Here is a 20,425-nt window from a genome sequence, read left to right as displayed (position 1 = left end):
TCCACACGCACGCATAAGTCTGCGCTCTGCTAACTGCGCAGTAAGCAGCGACTGCGCTTGGGCTGCGCTGCAGTGTGGGCAATATTATGAGAATTTATTTGTTAAATAATTTCTTTTGTAGACATACGATCTTAATGAAACTTTTAGAGTGTAATCATATGGTAAATATGTGTGTACATTCCAAAGCCCAAGTCTCTAGTATTTGAAATACGCTTTTTACAAAAGTGATGGCGAGGGGGTGAATTTAAGGGTGGGGGGTAAATTTTAACAAAAACCGAAATTGTATAAATTGCATATAAGCATACATTAAAAATTTGGAGACTCTAGCAATAAGGGTGTAGAAGATATAATTTTATAATTGGTTTTCGATAAGGTTTTTTATCGATAAAAAAAGATCGGGATGAGTTATCGATTTTTAATGATAAACTTGATATGCGCGCTGTAATTACGGACATTTTAAAAAAAATTTGAAGTCTCTAGCTCTTATATCTTCTGAAATCGACGCGTTCATACATACGGACGGACGGACGGACGGACGGACGGACGGACGGACGGACGGACGGACGGACGGACGGACAGACAGACGGACAGGGCCAAATCGACTCAGCTCGTCGCCCTGATCAAGAATATATATACTTTGTGGGGTCTGCCACGCCTCCTTCTGCCTGTTACATACTTTTAACAAAACCATTATACCCTGATTTCCCATTTTCAATGGGTTCAGGGTATAATAAATTGCGGCGCGAATGGCTAATTACGTTAAGCTACTAATTAAGCACAAATTGGGCTTAAAAAATAAAGTTAATGCACTTATTTACGATACAGACTTAAAAAAAAAGAGAAAGATCCAATTATTGAACCTCAACTGAATTAATTGATGAATTAAATTTGTTATACTTTATTCTGGGCATAGCCAATGGCAAACGGAGTTGTTTATAGAGTTGCTTGGCAAAAAACATCTTCATCGGTTGCCGCTCGGCCAAAGTTTGCCAATCGAACGCAAAGTCGCAGATCTGGGAAAACGCATGCAAGCCAAATGAGACAACGCACGGTTGACATAAATATATGGTAAAACATTTACATTTATCAAGATAAATGGTTTCTAATGATATAGAAGTAACTCGACTGGGGGAAGTTGGGGCCGCCAAGCCAACAAATCAATGCTGACAACTCGGCACAGAGTCACAGATGGAGACACAGACCCAAGCGCAGACAGCGAGACAGCGGGACAGTGAGACAGCGAGACAGACAGGTGATATTTATGCACGGTTACAGATGCTGGCAGACAGATACAGCTTCAGCAGCTACATGAACGGAGGCCCAGATACTGGGCCAGTCAGTCGAGTGTAACTGTCGTGAGAAAATGTATTTCCGAAAGACCCACACATACGCATATGTTGCTTAAAGTACACGGCGACAGCTTGTTATGCCCAAAGCCCGAATTTCAAAACAAAACAAACAAAGTATACGAAATAAAGACTAAATACGTCTGTAGAGTGTAGCTGTAGCTGTAGCTGTGCATTGACGCGAAAAGTTTATGGCCATCGCATTATTTCTCTCTGAGTTAAATATTGAAAAACTTAACCGATTTTGTAAATATCGAGAGCTATTCAGCGGCCTGAGATTATATTAAATAACAGCTTTCAATATATTAAAATTTAGTTGTATTAAATTCCTTTGCTGAAGATGGCTTAAAGACAAACAAGTTATTCATACAATGAACTATGACTAATTATATTGAATTTAATGTAGACTTTGGTCAGGAATATATATGGAACACAATATGCACCTACGATTATGCATATCAGAAGAGAGTTGAATACCCTCGATAATGCGATTAATGATAGCGATAGCGATTACAATAACGATAACAAATTGAACACTGACCAATAAACACAATTTTTATCAGCGCGCTGCAGAGCAATAACAATAATCATAACGATTACAAAACGAAAAGATGAAAGACAGCGAGATGAAGAGGAAGAGAGAAAGAGGGGAGGAGACAGAGCAAGAGCCAGCTATCAGATCAACTGGATTACTCGAAGTGGCCCATCAAATTGGGAGTGAAAGACATTAACAAGAAAAGAGAGAGGAAGAGAGTGAGAGAGAGAGAGAGAGGGAAAAAGAGATCGATGGAGACACTCAACGTACCTCCTGCTTGGCCTGCTCGTATGTGTTGCCCTCCATCAGAGTCATGGTGAAGAGAAAGGAGCTAATGGCCATGGGATCGTAGGCCGTCTGCTCGGTGATCGCCTTGCAGAGAGATGACTTAATATCTGTGCGGGGCCACATGACGGTGGCCAGTCTTATCCAAACATATATGGTCGGTCCCATAAAGAAGAAGCCAAACAAACTGAATCTGCAATAATAAAATAACCACACAAAAAAGTGAAGAGGAAAAAGAAAAGGAGACACCAACACCACAGAGTAATCGATGCCAATTATCAGCCAGAGCAGCTGCTGGACAATATTTGGCTGTTGCCCTCACCTCAGACACTTCATCCAGTCGTAGGTGCGGAATGTCCGTTTCTCGATCAGCGTCTGCTCGATGAGGCTGCCGCACGGCCACAGGGTCCCATATGATATCATGCCTCGTAAGATTTTATATTTGTTTGTTAAATTCATGAAACTGCGGAACATTTTCGCGCCTTACGTTCCGCTCTTAAGTGTTCGAAGAAAGCAAAATTATCAAATGTAGCCTGCAAGAGAAATTGCTTGTCGATAAATATTGCGGTGAAGGGCGAACTACTTATAAATTAAATGAATTTGTGAAGCCAGCAGGTAAACTAAGCCAAGGTGAAGAGGAATACCAAGAGAGAGGGAGGGACAGAAATAAATGTTTACACTAATTTATTTATTTGAAGTACAGAAGTAACAGTCCCTAAGTTGGAAGCAGCCTTTTCCTTAAAGTATTTAAATTTGAAACAGAAATTTGAAGTTAATCCAAGACTAAAATTTGTAGGCAGAGAAATACTTGATTATTCTATATAAATAATGTAGAGAGTAATCTGCATTAATTTAATTCAGGTACCTTAAACATATACATAATTATAAATATAGACATTTCCTTTTCTTTTTCTGTACTAATTATAAGAATGATTTCCATTAGTACCAAAAGTGAGCAAGCACTGAAAATCGCTTTCAGTTTTTGTCAGCTGTCTATATTTCCATGCATATTTTATATTATATGGGGTAAACAACGTCGTATGACTGATTCGATTATGTTTCATTTGATGTTTCCCCCCGAATTTCGAAAAGTTTTTTAATTGCTTTTCTAGCAATTCGTTGCGGAGCTTTGCCTCTTGCTGCAAATTGGATACAATTTGCCAGCTCTCATTGACATTGGCCACCTCTCGGCGCGGGACCACGGCTTGTTTATGTAGTGAGCTGCACCTTCAGCGCTGCCAGCTCATTTAAAATTTAAATGTAAATATAATGCAAATTAATGTTAAGGAAACATTTTGTTATGGCCCGGCCCGGCATGGCAAAGTCTGATAAACAAAGGCGAATGAGAGTGCGGAATGGGAACGCGGCCTGTTTGGACAGTTGCTCAGCAGTTATAGTAACAGGCACACACATAAACACACACACACACACACGCACACAAAGAGGGAGAGAGAGCCTCACATCCTAGGCAGGACAAGGCTGGCAACCTGAACGGGACAGGCAGCGACAACGTGTACATGTTAATTACTTGTGAAAATATGCAACAGACGGCCAACAACGACAACAACAACAGCTAGTGAAGGCAGCCTACAATTTGCCATGAGGTATACTTTTTCACACCAGCTAAAATTACCAGCGCGGTTTGAATACGGGAGGAGAATAAAAACGAGTAAGCAGGAGAGATCCGAACAGGGCCTGTCCCGGCTCTATTGTTGTGAGTGCCCTTCAAAGGGAGCCTGACTGGCGTGTGTGCGGGCATACTAATTACAAAAGCAACAGCAACAACAACAACAATAACAACAGCAACAACCACCCCAACAGTGAATTTGGCTCTTTAATCGCTTCAACAACTGTTTCTTCAACTTCCTACCCCCACCCTAATGTCCCAGTCAGAACTTTAACTCCGACTCCCAATTCGAGGCCCATTTTCCTTTGCTCTGCCGCTGCGGCTCATTAAGCGGCCAACCAAAAAAAGAATGAATCCAAATACTTCAAATCACACATCTCTTAATTACACTCTAGTCGGTCCTAAAATACCCTGTAAAATGTAAAAAGTAATTAAGCAGCAGTAGTAGATACTAATAGAATGATTCTGGTAGGCAGTATTAGTGAAGAAGAAGATATACTATATAGCATATGTTATAAAAGAAATATATCTGTATGTTAAGGAAATTAAAGCGTTGAATTCTACTATAAGTAAAATGTGAATCTAAAATTCAAATCTCTATGGATTTTACTGTAACTGTAATTGACTTTATTTGAGATTAACGTTTTCGCAGTTGCCTCTATAATAATCTACGTTTTTTCCATTCAGACTCAATAATCGTATGGATTATGTAGATTACAGGGTATTCCTGTGACCATCACTTAGCAGTGCTGCACACTTGTTTGTGTTTTATTGCATTGTACTTTTGATTTTGGGAACTCTGGCTGCCGTTCGTAAGTATCTTTCGCTCAAGCCTAATTGCTTTTTATGACAGTCGACTGAATATGATAAATCTTTCGTGTTGTTTCTGCTCTGTTCAGTTCAGCTGTGTCTGTCGGGTTGTTCCGGCTAGAAACATTATTTCGACATTTGTCGGCATGGAAACATTCTTTGCAATTAGAGTCGTTGTCTGTGCTCCGTATATACAATATTTCGGCATTCCGGTAGCGTGCACTACATAGACATCAAGCCATAATACTTGACATATGTTACTCGCTGGAGCAATGAACCGCCTCTGCCTCTGTCGCTGCCCTTGCCACTGCCACGCCCCATGCTCGTTAAGCTGCCTCAGACTGAGTCAGCCCGTCTGCCTGTCTGCCCGTCCCTTGCCCAGCGAGACAGTCAAATGTGTCAGCTGTGCGAGTGCCTCGATGTGTGACATTTATTTGCAATTGGCTGCGGATTTCATTAGAGCTCTACGAGTGGCTCGAGGAGACCACATGAAAGTGGCATTCGAGGTCCTCTCGACCTCTCGAGCATGCACGCCCTTCGGCTACATCTTGGCGGGCACTGCGGCAAATCAAAGTGTGGCAACTGAACTTGACACTTGATACGATTTAATTGCCACCAGATGGCGAGCACCCATAAGAAGTGTCTAAGCTACACGATTTTATGCTATACATATGTATGTATATTATCGCCAGCTCAGTTTCTACTTAAATCAGATACCTTTGAAGTTCTTGAAGTTCTCACGTAGCAGCCACTATAAATACTTGATCATCAACTATAAATACACGGGTATAAGGGCTACTTTGCGGTGTGTGCTTACACTCTGAGAAAAATAGTAGTGGTATTGGATTTCTTTCTATTTGGGGTTTCAATGAATTCAACATTCAATTGTGAATTACCTTGAAAAAAATATTTAATAAGTTTTTGTTGTGCTAAGACAATTAAATAACACTGGGAGAACTGAGAGAAAATGGGAAGTCTGAATTAGCGTTAGAATGAAGAACTTTACTAAAATTATTTGTCGACGAAGAGGTAGCACTCTGCAATATTCATATTTGTGTGCTTAAATCTCCCTAAATTCCATTTCTTCTTGTTTAAAGTCAAATTGTTATATTTTCCTCTAGTTTTGCATAATCTTTCTACGCAAACAGAATCATACTAATTTGATATATACATATATGAAGCTTTACACACCGTTTTCGCTGCAACATATATGAAATAAAATATTCAAAAATGTTCACAACTTGTATCTGGTTTGTTGCATAGCCATAAACAATTTGAAATATGAAGTATATATGCGTAGATATGTTTGCTCGTATATAAATCCAATTTCGCGCACTTTCCTAGCGAAATGGGGGCTTGGGCAACTTATTTGGCTGTCAGCTTTTACATTTTGCATGACGATAAATTTTACAATGCGCCCCTCAGCGACTGTGCAACAAAATCATTTTCACGCTCGCTGGCAGCAACAGCAACAGCAACAGCAACAGCAACTGCAACAACTGCAACTGCAATAGCAACAGCAGCAGCAGCAACAACAACAACTGCAGCAGGCATTGCACATAAATTAAAAGTAAAATATTTATTTACGCTGTGTGTCCAGAAGGATGTATCAATGTTGGCTCAAGGGAGTCCGCGGGCAGTGCGGGCTGGCAGGGGGCAGGGGAAACATGCAACATCTGAACCGCCTGCCAGTTTCCTGTACAACATTTGCATTTTGACGCCGTTTTACGCATGATGTGGATAAGAGAATGTCCCCTCCCTGCCCGCGGCCAACTCTCTATTCCTGCCTCTCTGTGGCTTATCAGCTAAATGAAATCAAAGAGCGTGAGTGTGGCGAGGGGACAGGGGTGACGGGCGAGGCGTCGCTCAAGTCAGAGCCTGCAGCAGCATCTTGCAACATTTTGTTTTAATTTCGCACTCTTGAAAAGTGGCAGCCGCCACTCGAACGGGCTTTTGATGTTGCCCAGACGTCGACTGCGCTGCCGACGCCAGACGCCAGCACTAGCAGCTGTTGTTCGACTTCAGCAGGCAGCCATCCAAAGCTCCCTGCTCCACACGAAGAGACCAAGTGCCGTCAATACCCTGCGCATTTAATCTATTTCCCATCACATGCAACTCGTTTCTGCTGTTCGATTCAAATTCAAATTCAACTTTTCGTAGATATAAAAGCGCTTCTCGAGCAGCTACACTGCAATGAAAAGAATAATAAACGCTTGGCTTTCCATTGTTATTTCTGACAAAGAGAATGCTATATTTATTCCAAGAATTATTATTTTTGAAAGTCAACAATTTCGTAACACAAGACTTCATTAGTTGTGACAGGCATATTTCCATTTCAAGCTTACTTTATGATCATAAATTAAATTGCTCTTTAAAGTATTTTTAAGCATTTTTATAGCTTAAGAATCTAAGAATCTAATTTGATGTGAATATAAGATAGTTATTTAATAATTATTATGCAGTGTATACAAAATTCGATTTTGAGTCGTTCGGGTTTTTCTCTTCTCCTTTCATGTTTCATTATTTTATTGCGCTGTGCCTCGGGGGCGCTTCACTGGCTGCCGCATAGGCCCCCGCTCGTCCCCGTCCTGCCCTCTTGCCAGCGCGTCGTGGCGCGTATTTCCTGTTGGTCGTCGACGGCACTTGCAACATTTCATTTAATTTAATTCTTTTTACAGTTTGCTTTGGTTTTTTATGATTAAATTTACAGCCTATTTTCCGAAAAAATAACAACTACAACAATAACAACGACGACGACGAAAAATACGAAACGTTTATTTTATTAAATGTGCTTATTGATTTTTTCCCAACGCGCTTTCAAGTTTTATTTCGTTCAATTGGTTTTCAATTTAATTTCAAACTTCACACAAAATTTTGTTGTTGCTGTCGCAAGTGCCACATCAAAGGCAAAAAACGAAGACGACGCTAATTGCAGCCTACAAAAGTATCTGCATCTGTATCTGTGCTCGCTCGTATCTGTATCTGTATCTCGGGCGCGTATCTCAAGGTGTGAATTGTGATTGCATTCGCCGTGAAGATTTCTTTGTACCTTTGCCATACACAATATTTTGTTCGTTTTCTTCATTTTTTTTTTTTTCGACTTTTTGATTTTCTAGTTGGCTTTTTCGGCTCTTGTTGTTTATTGAACTTTTCGTTGCACGATAGCAGCGCCAGCGGGGGGCTGGCAGCAAAGGGGACTTGGGGTTGGGGGCGGAGCTACGTGCTAGTTTTAAACATATTGAAACATGTGTATTTGTCGGCTGTTGGATGCGGGCTGTTTGTTCTTTCCGCCGTACCATGATTTGATTTATTTGTACACAACTTTATGATATTTACATGTCTGAGGCCCGGGGTACAAAAATTGGAACGAGCTCTGGCATTGAGCATTCGTTGCATGCAATCTGGGTTCACTGAGCGTGTTACGCCTTCGAGCTCCGACTTGTATGTGTGTGTGTGTGTGTGTTGGGTAAGGGTTTCGGCATTTTAATTTTATATCAACGAATCAGCAGGCACCCCCAGCATTTTAGGTTTTTCGATGCAGCTCGCAGGGATAAACTGTATAATATTGTTATGAAATAAATCTAGCTTACTCATTCGATAAGAGAAATATGAGATTGCAGACGAGTTATCTAAAGGAAACATAATTATCGACAGGGAAAAGGTCGCTCACTGGGTAGATAGAAAATCCTAATTTTATAGCTATGTTAACCTACCACTAAAAATTGAGTTGATAGTTAACCAACAGCATTTTTAAATTGTATTATTCTCAAGTTTTCCCAACACGCCTAACAAAACACTATCTCCGACTACAAACGATAATAAACAAAGGCAAGATTGACTTCAAGCAAAGTTGCTTTCAGCTTGGCATAACAAGAAGAAAAGGTCGCCGTATCGAATCCCAAATTTCGGTGTGCCTATAATAATATTTAAACTAATTTGACCAATGTTATCGTTGGCTCTTAACTGTAGCAGACAAAGAACAGATTTACTTATCCGAAAGTTCGTTTCCGTTTGACATCGACGCAAACCTTTTCAATTATCCCTCAAGCGGACAGCATTTCCCTCTCGAGTGTCGCCTGCCCTGCTCAATGCACTCAATCAAGTGCAATTATTGGAAAGAGCTCGAAAGTTGTGGCCAGGCGGGTTTTCCGTGCTTATCTAATGCTGTTCATCTGCATTCAGTTCTTTTGTGAGTTGCTTGGCCCGCCTGCTGCGCCGAGGCTGGGGCTGGGCTGGCTGCCAGGCTCGATTATCGTTATCAATGCATGTCCCGTCATAATTAATAAGACTCACCCTCGCCCAGACCCGAGTAGGACTGCAATCAGTTGGGCCATTGTGCCAGGCAGCAGGCCTTATCAACAGACTCGATTCAACGAACCCCAAGCCTAAGCGAACAGCTGCTGTTTCTGTTTTCTGACCCACTTGGCTTTACCTCGCTCTCTCCCTCTCCCTTTCTCGCTCATGGTGTTGGTTTAGGCGCTCCTGGCCAATTAAGGTTTTCCTGTTGTGCGAAATTTCATAAACAATTCTTACTTTTTAACCCTCGCCTCGGTGTGGCGGCATATGTGATAATATATTTTGTCTGTCTTCCACCTACTCATATAACTGTACATAAATATAATATTATACACATATTTGCGAGCTTGTGTGTGTGCTTGTTTGTGCCTGTGTATTTTCCGTTACCCGGACCCTTTCGCCCAGAAATGAAAACTCGCATCACACACGCTCAATTTCAAGTGTCGAAACACCCGACAGCTGTGATAACAGAAGGGAAATGAAATACCCCGCCCTCTGCAGCACCCGCCGGGCATAATGTTGGCTAAAGTTTTAAAATAACATCAGCCAAGGGCAACGAGCAGGAGGGGAGAGGGCAGGGGTTAGAGTCTGCCCTGCTGGTACCACAGTTCGGTTCAACAATTTATGAAATCATTTTCGCATTAAAAAACGAGTACGAAAGGCAGCAAAATAAACCCAAACGGCAAAGCAGTTGGCAACACATGCGCTGCCAACTAAAATATTGCAATTGCGCTTGATTTCGCTTCCATTTTATTATAATTGCTGTATGCTATTCTTTGGCTGTATCTTAAATGCGCTCACAGTGCCCGGGGCGAAGGACAAAACAAGAGAATCCAATTTCGTTAGAATTTGATTGTCAGCCAGAATAACGAGGCGACATACGTAGAGAAAATATACTCTGACTGGCTGGCAGGCAGGCAGGCAGGCAGGCAAGTAAACAGGCCGGACGAACGGACGGACAGCAGGCCGAGCAAAATTTAGAAACAAAGAAAAATGCGAGAGTGGATGGCATAAATACATAGAAGCGTTCTGCATTGTACCATTCCAGAATTCTCGGTACGCACAAGTGTCAAAAACAGCACATGACAGTTTTTTGGCGGCATTCACAGTTAGCTGTACACAAGTGCCATTGAGTTCTGTATGCATGTGTATGTGTGTGTGTGTGTGTGTGTAAGTGGACAATTTAGTTTAGTTAGTTTTGGCATTGAGCGGAAGCGGGCCCAAACGTCAGTTAAGCCAAATTGACGTTTTGTGTGTGGGCCCCAGCCATAGTCTGAGCGAGAGAGAGAACGGCAGCGAGAAAGAGTGAGTGAGCGAGAGAGCTGCCCCTCGCTGCTCGAGTTTCATCTGGCATTGACATTAGAATTGGCACGCATTCTGCATTTGATGAGGATACGACAACTGGGCTGCATAACTAACTAAATTCTATTTAAATTTAGTTTCAAATGCAATCGGATCATCAGTTGAGTCTGCTAGGTGCTTCAGCGCAAGCTTTGTGAATTGGATTAAAGGCAAGTTCTTAAGACGCCTGCTGGCAAAAATCATATTGACAAATTGCGTGAATTTAAGTTAGGTATTACTGAATGTTTAATTGTATCATAAGTTTAAGGAACCGACTTTCAAAGAGAATGCCAAATGTTCGAAGCTAGAAATTAGCAAACTCTGCAATTTAGTACAATCCTATCCCTTCTTATAAAGCGCCATTGGTGAAGAGAATGTATTCCATAAAGTCTACAAGTAGAGCTGAACTTTGACTTAATCTCGCTCTCTCAATCTATAGAAATGTCTTTCTCTATTGACTGCTCACTCCTCTCAAGCTCTCTCCAATTGACATGGAACATTTATTTGCATTGCAGCACCATCAATTATCAACCCATAGGTCTCCACGTAGTTTCATGTTAGCCGAAAAGTGGACGGTTCCCCATCGCTTCATCAGCTTCAGGTCGCCGCTCCGTGAGACTGTCTTTCGCTGTCAGGTTTGTCATGTGTGTAGCAGGCAGCGCCCACGTTAGTTGGAAGCCCCGTGGGGTTACATTGAACCCAGCAGACGAAATAAAAAGCTGTGCCCAAATTTAGACCCCGGTTCAGTGCACTGCGCCATTGCGAGAGTGCTTGCCGTTCGGCTAGAGTGAAAAAGTAAATAAAATGCCGGCACAACTGTCAATTATGGACGCAGTGTAGTGCTGGGCCATCGCACACATAAATACAATAAACAAATATGCCAAGTAGATGTACAAACACACACACACACACAAACACATATATTATACAACAAATATATGTATGTATGGACTTATATATACTGATATACGAATGTATATTTGATATGCAGGCAAACAGCAGCAATTGAGTTTGCGGCCGATTGTTTCGCTGCTTCGATGGCTGGCAACGTTGGGTAGTGGGACGCAGGCTCGAGGCACGGAGCCCATTGACACATGCCACATACGAAAATGCAACGTCAAAGTCATTTGTCACGCGCCGGCTACAACGGAACGGTATCAATGAGCGAACAATGAACCAGGCGGCAGGCAAATAAACCTCTCCACAGCCCCCACTCCCCCCGCCACTCGCTGCACCCGGCCCTTGCCGCACTGGCCAAAAGTCGCACAGAAATAAATGTTGAGCACACACTAAATCAACAATTATGTACAAGATAAGCAAACGCTGAAACGATTCGAATCATTCGAACCCTCTCCATGGCCCGTGGTCCGTGGTCCGTGGTCTGTGAGTGTGGCTCAAACGAACTTCCGCAATTATTTACAGTGCTCGCGTCTATATCCCATTAGGTTGAACAGCAGAGCCAACAGTTTCTATGCCTCGACCCCTTGCTTTATCAGTTGCTGTTAGCCAAAGGGAAAAGGGGTGCAGAACGCTAAAAGTCCAGCCGCTCCTCCTCATCCTCTTCGCTGTCTGAAACCTCTGACGAAACGAGTTCGAATCCCGCTCGTAATTTCATGCACTTAAACTCGCATTATATTTTATTTTCCTCCCTTTTTTTTTTTTTTTTTGCTGTGTTCTCTTAATTTGGTTGTTTGTCTGATTTAGTTTTTTTCTTTCATTTTTATTTTTTTGGTACGTCATCGTTAGCTTGTTTCATTCTATTTTGATTTTTTTGGAAACCTTAGGCTCTCTTCATTCATTTTTCAATTTGGTTTATTGCTTTTTTCTTGATACCATTCGAGGTGTAGTCATTATCATTTCGCCTGCTCCTCAGCGTGCCGTCCGTACCGCCGTCCGTCCGTGCCGTGCCCGTAATTACATTTATGGCTTGTGTAGTGTGGCCTGCTTTGGGGTCTCGGCGCACGGGTGTCGGGGTCGGCTCACGACCCTCTCGCTGCCCCTCGGAAGGGGGCAGTCTGGCCTGGGACTGCGTGCCGTGTGTTAAATTATATGGCCAGTCATTGCATTTATGAGAGCGCAGTTACATGAGCTTGTTTTCATATTTTCTCGATGGCCATTTGGCTGTGTGAGGGCCGCCCATCACGAGCAGCTTATCATGAGCTTTAGTTTTGCTGCAGCGATTACAAACTGGGCCAAATTGAGAGTCATTCATTCAATAAAGAATATAAGCACAATTTTAATTGCTTTTTGGTGAGTACGAAGTAAACAAATCGGAAATTCGCTCTGGCCATTGTGAATATTAGTTTGACTTGGGTTTGCAATTTGGATCACGAACTTCACTGAAATATTCTCTGCTAATGCCCCACTTGGGTAATTCAACAAAATAGCTGGGTTTAGTTTTGTATTTAGCTCTAGAACTTGTCTTTCTGCATCTCTTTGTGATTCATTCATGCGCTAGCCATGCCTGATGGCATTCTAATATGCTCAACTGTTGTCCTGGGCATTCAAGATTGTGGCAGCTTAACCTCATTTCGAAAGCATTTCGGGCGTGCAGCGCAAGAATTACATGAACAGTGCCAAGTGGCAAGCGGTGAGCAGCAGGAGGCAAGAGGCAAGAGGCATGAGGCACGAGTGGCAAACGCAAAATCAAAGAAAAGAAAATTAACATGAAGTGAATTTCGAAAGGCAGTCTCAGTGCAGATAAGTACATAGAAACTGAAAGACTGAGAGACGGACAGACAGCTAGACGGACAGACGGACGGATAGACGGACGGACTGTTGGCGGCAAAGGCAAACGTAAAATTTGGCAAGCATTCGCTATAGTAGAGCACGTGCTTATAGCGCAAGAAATGTGGAAACTTTTTATTTCCACAGAGACCCACTGAGACAGCCAGTCGACATGGACGTGACGGACAGCCGGCGGGTGGCGGGTGGCGGGAGGGCAGCCGGCGCGGATGGACAGCAAAGGACAGCCGGACTGTGGAACGAACGTCAACGTAATCATGAGGCAATTTCTTCTTACTTTGCGGATCTGGCAACTGCAATTTGTAGTCAGCGTTCTCTTAGACAGCCTCAGCCCGGCAGGGACTTGCGAAATGGGACAGCTGATTGTGACTGCTGTTTTTTGACCCATTCAGACACACACACAATCACACACACAAAATGTGTGTTCTTGTCGCAGCTACTTAAGCAGAATTAATCTTTTTTGGCAAATAAATCATGTGGGGCATGCTGGTTCCGTTCCGTTTGCTTTGTTGTGTGCGCAATTTGAATAAAAAATCGGATGAAAATCACAAGTGACTGACTTGGAGATACCCTATGTATCAGTATGCCTACAATGGATATTAAATAATTTCTTTCGAATATGGCAGAGGCACATGAGTAAAATTTTCTATTATAAAAATCCTTAAAAATTGATTAAGAATTAGTTTTAAAGTTACTTTTAGTATCCAAATCGGCTAAGATCCAACTGATTTAGCCAGCAAAATGTAAAAAGCAAAATGTTTACAATACAAATATTGAAATATCGTCACGCTCTCTTAATTTATTTACAACAATGTTGTATAAGCCGGGTGTAATTAGCGCAGATTGCTCAAATTGATTGCAGACAATCGATCTATATATAAACATTCATAGTATATATTGATATATATAGATATACGTGCATATACCACTCCCAATTCACATTGAATCAGTGTTATTTTCATTAAGTTTATCACTTGACACATACAAACACTCACACACACACACACATATACACACAGTCACAGTCGCAGTCACAAAGTAATTTCTTGGCGTCTTTTGCATTGTTTTATACATATTTGAAAAATAAATAATGCTTTGAGCTGTGGAAGCGGGTCGATTAATATAAATCAACGCCCGTCTGTGTCATCCCGTTAGCTCGGCTGTTGCGGCGGGGTGTGGGGACGTGTGGCGTATGGGGGTGGCTCAACTTTTCCTTTGTGGCTTTAATGAAAGTAATTTATTAAGTAATTTCTAAGCTTTTAGTCGTGACGCTTGTTGTTGAGCGTTTAATTAATTGGTTTTCTTATTAAACGCCAGCCAAAATGAATTATGCATGAGGAACGCGTTCGCCGATACTGGAATCGGGATTGTGCAACCTTCGGCTCTGAGTCGCCACGCTAGCCGGTCGCCCGTAAAACCCAACCAAGTGAATTCCAAGTCCCAGATGAGAGTGAAAAACCCGCATTGCTACTGCTAACAAATTCATAATACATAAGCTGAGGGGTAGACGGTAATCGTTTGTGAAATATTGCAAATACCAGATTAATAAGCATTTCGCATTTCGCATTAAACAATTGCGGTTACGGCAATTAAACTAATTTATGGCGTAGGTGGTTTGCCTGCAATTTGTGCGCTTCTTTTCTTTATGGGCCATCGACACATATTTTAGCTTAGCGCATTTACTGCTTTGGGCCAAGGCTCAATGCACTGGCCACTCGCCACTGGGCACTGGGAAACGTGTTCTTCTTTTGAAGACAGCCCATAGATAAGTGCGTACTTTCAAAGCATTTGGCCAGCGGCTATCGAATGCTGTTGCTGGGCCTGTGAATGTTGTCGCCGTTGCTCTGTTAGGCGAGAGTCTTGTCTCGCCAATGACTAAGCGGCGCTCTAAAGAGACCCAGTTACAGCTGTATATTTACTCGCTTATGTATGTGTGCGTGTGTGTGTGCATGTGGCACATGTGTATCGACTATCGACTACACTCAAACAAAACAGTCGCTATATGAGCTGGGTAGAGAAACTTTACAGAAATCCAAATTTAAATGGGGTGATAATATAAAAAATCTCAAATTGAGTTTAATTCGGTATAAGTTAGATTCGGAATTCCTTCCCTATGATCTTCAATTTATATGAAACCTATATTTTCTTATTAAAGACAACCTAATTTCATATTGCTCTAAACGGCTGAGAATATTGAACAGAAATACTCGTGTGAATATGTATAGGACATTTCTTTCGATTCAATTAAAAGTTTTTAATTTAGTTTTATTTAAATATTAAAAATCAACTCCAACAAACTTAATAGCAAACTTAACTTATTATAGCAATAGATATAATAGCAAATAAAGACAGCTAATAGAAACTAATAGAACCTCAAGCTTAGCGCACTTCCTTCAAATTCCCGTCACTGTAAGTCGATAAGTCTAACTCTTTAACTTATAAGTGATAATTAGTAAAAAAAATGAAAAGTTGCTTAGGAAATCATAATTGTAATAAATATATTTAAGGTGTTGTTTCCTAAAGAGGACTTTCATTAAGAGATAAAATACAGTAGAGAGAAATGAAGCATTTGTATTGAACATCACATATTTAAGGCCTCTCAGCTTAAGGTGAATTCCTAGTAGGCTTGCAGTTTTATTGACACGTCTTTTTCGCCAAGTGTAGGTTGCAGCAACTTATGCTGCTGCTGTTGCTGCGAACGGATATGCACAAGATGCGAAACGTGCTTTTCCAATAACGTCGACAGACAATGACAAAATAAAGCCAAGAATTGATGCGAACCGACTTCGCTTGCAGTCTTATTGTTGTGGTTGTTATTGTTGTTGTTGTGGTGACACTTGTGCTTGTTGTTGTTGGCTGTGCTAAAAAGCTGTAGCCAAAAAATAAATAAAAATATTTAAAGAAAACTGTCAAGATTTGCATTTATCGTTGGCGTCGGCGTCGGCGTCGGCGTCGGCGTCGTCCACGTCGTGAGCTAAGAAAAATGCACATATGCGATAAAGTTGCTTTTGGCTTGGGTCTGTCGTATCTGGTATCTAGTATCTGATATCTCACAGATACGGACACTGATACAGCTACAGATACATATGCTTGCCTGGCATTTGCATAACTTGCATATCGGGCGAATATTAGGTAAAAATAAAGAACACGAAACGCTTGTCTAAACAAAACTCAAAACCAAAATGCTGAACAGTTCACAAATAAATAAATTAAAATAAAAATATTTTTATTTGCAACTTTAATTGCATATAAATAATTATGCGTTTGTTAATTTTAATTGACTCGCCGCAGGTATAATCGAAAATCAAATATTTCCAGCATTTTCATTTTGATTCGGAGCAAGGTTTGCGGCTTTCTGGTTAGCTCTTTGCCACTTTACCATTTTAGCATTTTTCCATTTCAACATTTTAGCATTTACTCATGGTTTTTTGTTCGTTTGCATTTCGCATTTGTTGTCGATTCATTTAATTAGTTGGCGCTTTGTGGTTTCAGCTGCCCAGATCTCTGTGCGACTCCCGCATCGGAACAATCAGATTAAATAGAAATGTGGGTTTTCACTACATTGGCAGATAGCAAAAATGTTCAAAAACAAATACGAGAATTTATTTATTTAGTTTTTTTTTTTTTTGTTGTTGCTTTTTTTTTGCTGTTTCGCTTTTTTCTTTTTTTTTACATTTCAAATATTTGGTTTTTTCGGCTTTTGTGTAATTTCGCCATATGCTAAATAAATTAAAATTTCATTTTATTCGCGACTCTGTGTGCGAGTGGGTGAGTAATAAATACATTTGCATTTATTGCGAATGAAAAACAAATCAACACACGGCCAAATGAAATAAGATGCAAATTGGAATTCCGTTATTTATGCAACTAAAATTAATGACGAGTTCATTGGTCCCTGAAGTCAACAACACATTACATTTAACAATTGAAACAATAACAAAATTAAATATTTAAATAACAATTCTAAACGGCCATATATAATGTGTTCATTAAACCTACTCTGTGCATATATTGTTTATACACTGAGCGAAATCATGTGCTGTCATCGATAGCAATTTCCTCATTTTTGTCTAGCTCTGAATGGACAAGGCTTTTCCTTATGCCAGCCCGTAGCGAAACAGTTGTATGCCATTAGCAATTGTACCAATACACACACATACACCTACACACACATTGCTATGGCAATAAATCGCATTCGAAATCATCATTTTATATGGCTTACAATTCAATTTAAACGTAATTTCCCCTTGCGATATTGCAAAATATCAACAGAATGTTTGCCAGAGGGTAGCAGGCAGTCAGTCAGTCAGCCCGTCAATCAGTCAGTCAATCAATGAGTCACATAGTCAAATATTTCAGATACGCCACAGACATACATATGTGCATCATAATTTTTCATTTGCCACGGTAGAAAATCGTTTTACACTTTCAACATAAATTGACGAAATAAATCATGCTGCCAGCACGTGATTGGGGGTAACTGGGCGAATGGGGGCGTGGATCTGCTGAGGCTACTGCCTGCCCCAAGCACAAAAATTACAGAGCAGTAAGAGGCCTATGCGCTATATGACTATTTTCTAACTGCACAAAGATATTTACTATATATATATATAAAAATATATTTCTTTTTTTTTTTACTTTTGTATTATTTATGTGCTGTCTCTTGCATTTCGATTTCGCTTTTATGCGGACAATGCGGCGTATGCGCTATATTTGTGCTTGTGCTGAAAATATTTTTGCCATTGCGTAAAAGTAAACAATTCTGTTTAATATTTATAATTTCGCGATGTCTATACTCTTTTGCCATTTCAGCTTTTTGCCATTTAAGTGCATTTTCAATTATAGCATGCACACACATACCTATGTGCATCATGTATGTATACATATATATGTATATTTGGTTTATAAAAGGCCACGACCGGGTCGACCCCCACTTGACAGTTGACTGATTGAATTGTGGCCTCCGATATGGCTGTCTATCGTTTGACTATACATATACACACATATGCATAATGCGTGTATATAACTGAATAATCGGAAATTAATTTTCTTAAGCGATTGTGCGCACTCGCATGATGCATTGTCTGTTCATTGCACTGCGACAACAAAGTCCAAGATGAAAGCGTTCTATCGATATATCTTTACCTTGTATCTAGTGTATTCAGAATAATTTGTAGATTTAACTGATAAATCTCATATGACTTTCCATTGCCATTATATGTGTGTGTAGTCTGTTTTTGGCAATTATGTACCCAATAATTTTACTGATGGCTGATAAATGAGGCTCAATAGTTCACGCTCATTATTAATTGAAAATTGAATTCTAATTGTAATTCATTTTTTATTTACGCATGGCGTATGAAGCGCCCATTGAGCTCTGTTGCTTTGTTTCACAGGCGTATTAAATGCGCATTAGACTTCCCTCTCTGCCCCTCAAATGTAGGTAGACCATTTCCGCTGGACCTACTCCGCGCACGCTCCCATCCCTTGGCTGGCCGTGGGGCAGTCACTTATCGACCACATTAGCCTAATGATTTCGTCAAGTTTCTCAGCTCGAGCAGCATTGTTGTTGTTGTTACTGTTGCTGTTGTTGTTGCTGTTGCTGTTGCTGGACTGTTGCCATTGTCAGCACTTAAATGCAGGCAGGCTTCATTTGGTTAATTGCATGGCAAACGTTGCCATGATTAATGTTAATGCTAATGTGACTGCCCTTTGGGGCCAACGTAAAAATTCTGGCAATCGTGTGTTCCCGATATTAGAACCTGTTTCTAATTCTTTTTTTTTTCTGTGAATTTCATATATGTATGTATGTATATGTATTATAAAGTGATTCCACGTTGGCAAAACCAATTTCATTAATTGATATTGTGCATTGAGCTGTTGAGAATTGATCGAGTGATTCAGGTAATCAATTTCACATCATACAATTAATCTAGCCATAATTAAAGTGTTACACGGGCAGCGCTATAAATATCAATAATATACAGAAATATTCCCGATATCAAACTGATATTCTGTTGAAAACGTGTGCACTGCGTGAAAGTTTTGACATGACTAAGTTGAAATTTATATCAGAATGATCACACAATCCCTGTTAAAATATTATAAATTGTTGAAAGGCGTGCTAGAGCTACTCAATCAAGCTCAAAGTCTTGAAAATGTGTTGCTTGCTTGTTTAACTGCTGTGAGTAACACTTTTTGCCGTTTTATCTGAGTGACATTACGAAATTGATCTCAGAACTATTTCAGCTTGGGCATTGCTCGAGGGTGTTTGCCATTCGGGCCAACGCTGGGCGAGATTTGCGGAAGGCATTTAGCTGCTGACGATTGGCATTGCCGCCCATTTGGGCCGTAAGTGGAGCAAGGCTTCTCTCGTTTCGCAATCTTGGCATGCAACCCATTGCAGACCCCCCGTCCCCCCGCACCACCTCCCTTGCTCAGACCCACCTCCTTTGCAGCCGCATGCCCACTCAGTTGGCAATCGGCAATTGCCCATTTGCATGACCCACTTGCGCTGAGAATTATAAAGCAAAAGGTGTGCTTATGTATGCATAAACCTGAACAGTTGCAGTTAGGCAAACACGAGGGGTTGCCGCTATCAGGGTATTACGTATACGCCGCCTTGGCTGCTCACGCTGACGTCGACGTCGACGTCGTTGTGGTTGTCGTTGTCGTTGTCGTTGCGAATGTCGACTTTATTTATAGACACCTTTTAATGAATAAACTACTTCCGACAAACGCACATTTGAACTTTAAAACACACACACACACACACAAACACACATACACACACACACACTGGCACACAGTTATAAATAATCGTCTGGTAATTAGCAATTGCAATTCACATAGCAATTCACATCACTAAAGAACATTGTATTTAACAATTAACAATTTGACGCTCGACTTTTGCACATTGGCTTTGCTTACGCAATCCTTGAGCATATATAGGGTATATAACCACACACATGTCTATAGGTGCACGTAATTACCCTATTAATTCAATCGAAGATAGTTGCAATAAAATTATAATGCGCCAATTTGCGCGAATTCGCGACGCGTTTGGCCCAAACAAAAACGAAAAACTAATTTGCAAAGCTCGCGAATTCTGCATCCCAATGTCAATGACAGCGCACGAGGCGAAAGAAATGCAGGTATCGGAGAGAGGTAGATATGAAGCGATGCGCCTAAGATCATTATGAGCATCGCTAGCTGAGTGCCTCTCTGCCTGTAGCTGTGTGTGTGTGTGTGTGTGTGTGTGGCATTGCAAAATGTATCTTTGTGGTTGGCAATCGATAAAGTCCATTAGCAATCGCTACTCATCGTGAGATCGTGTTGCTCTCTAGCCAAGGGTAATGAAATTTTAGCATCGCAATGAAAAAGAAGCAAAGTTTGAATTATGTTATAGTTTCATTTCTAATCTGTTTGAGTAGTTTAGGT

The 20,425-nt window shown here is 40.9% G+C and overlaps 1 protein-coding gene across 5 annotated transcripts in view; it reads right to left on the bottom strand.

The window, feature by feature from the left end:
- plh (pasang lhamu) overlaps positions 1–20,425 on the bottom strand; it is a 69,916-nt gene that overhangs the window by 713 nt on the left and 48,778 nt on the right. For 3 of the 5 annotated variants that reach the window (XM_089462156.1, XM_089462159.1, XM_089462158.1), the window contains exons 2-3: positions 2,489–2,699; positions 2,152–2,359 (exon numbers count right to left, since the gene is read on the bottom strand). In XM_089462156.1, the coding sequence (XP_089318282.1) occupies positions 2,152–2,359; positions 2,489–2,640 (360 nt within the window). In that variant the 5' untranslated portion in view covers positions 2,641–2,699. Of the gene's footprint in view, positions 1–2,151; positions 2,360–2,488; positions 2,700–19,915; positions 20,119–20,425 lie in introns of those variants that run through there. The other 2 variants (XM_018000309.2, XM_089462157.1) reach the window with 2 other exon arrangements.

This window comes from Drosophila arizonae, chromosome 2 (assembly GCF_054131065.1).
Source record: "Drosophila arizonae isolate 15081-1271.41 chromosome 2, UAZ_ARI_1.0, whole genome shotgun sequence".
NCBI lineage: Eukaryota > Metazoa > Arthropoda > Insecta > Diptera > Drosophilidae > Drosophila > Drosophila arizonae.
This window is presented reverse-complemented; position numbering and strand designations above follow the sequence as displayed.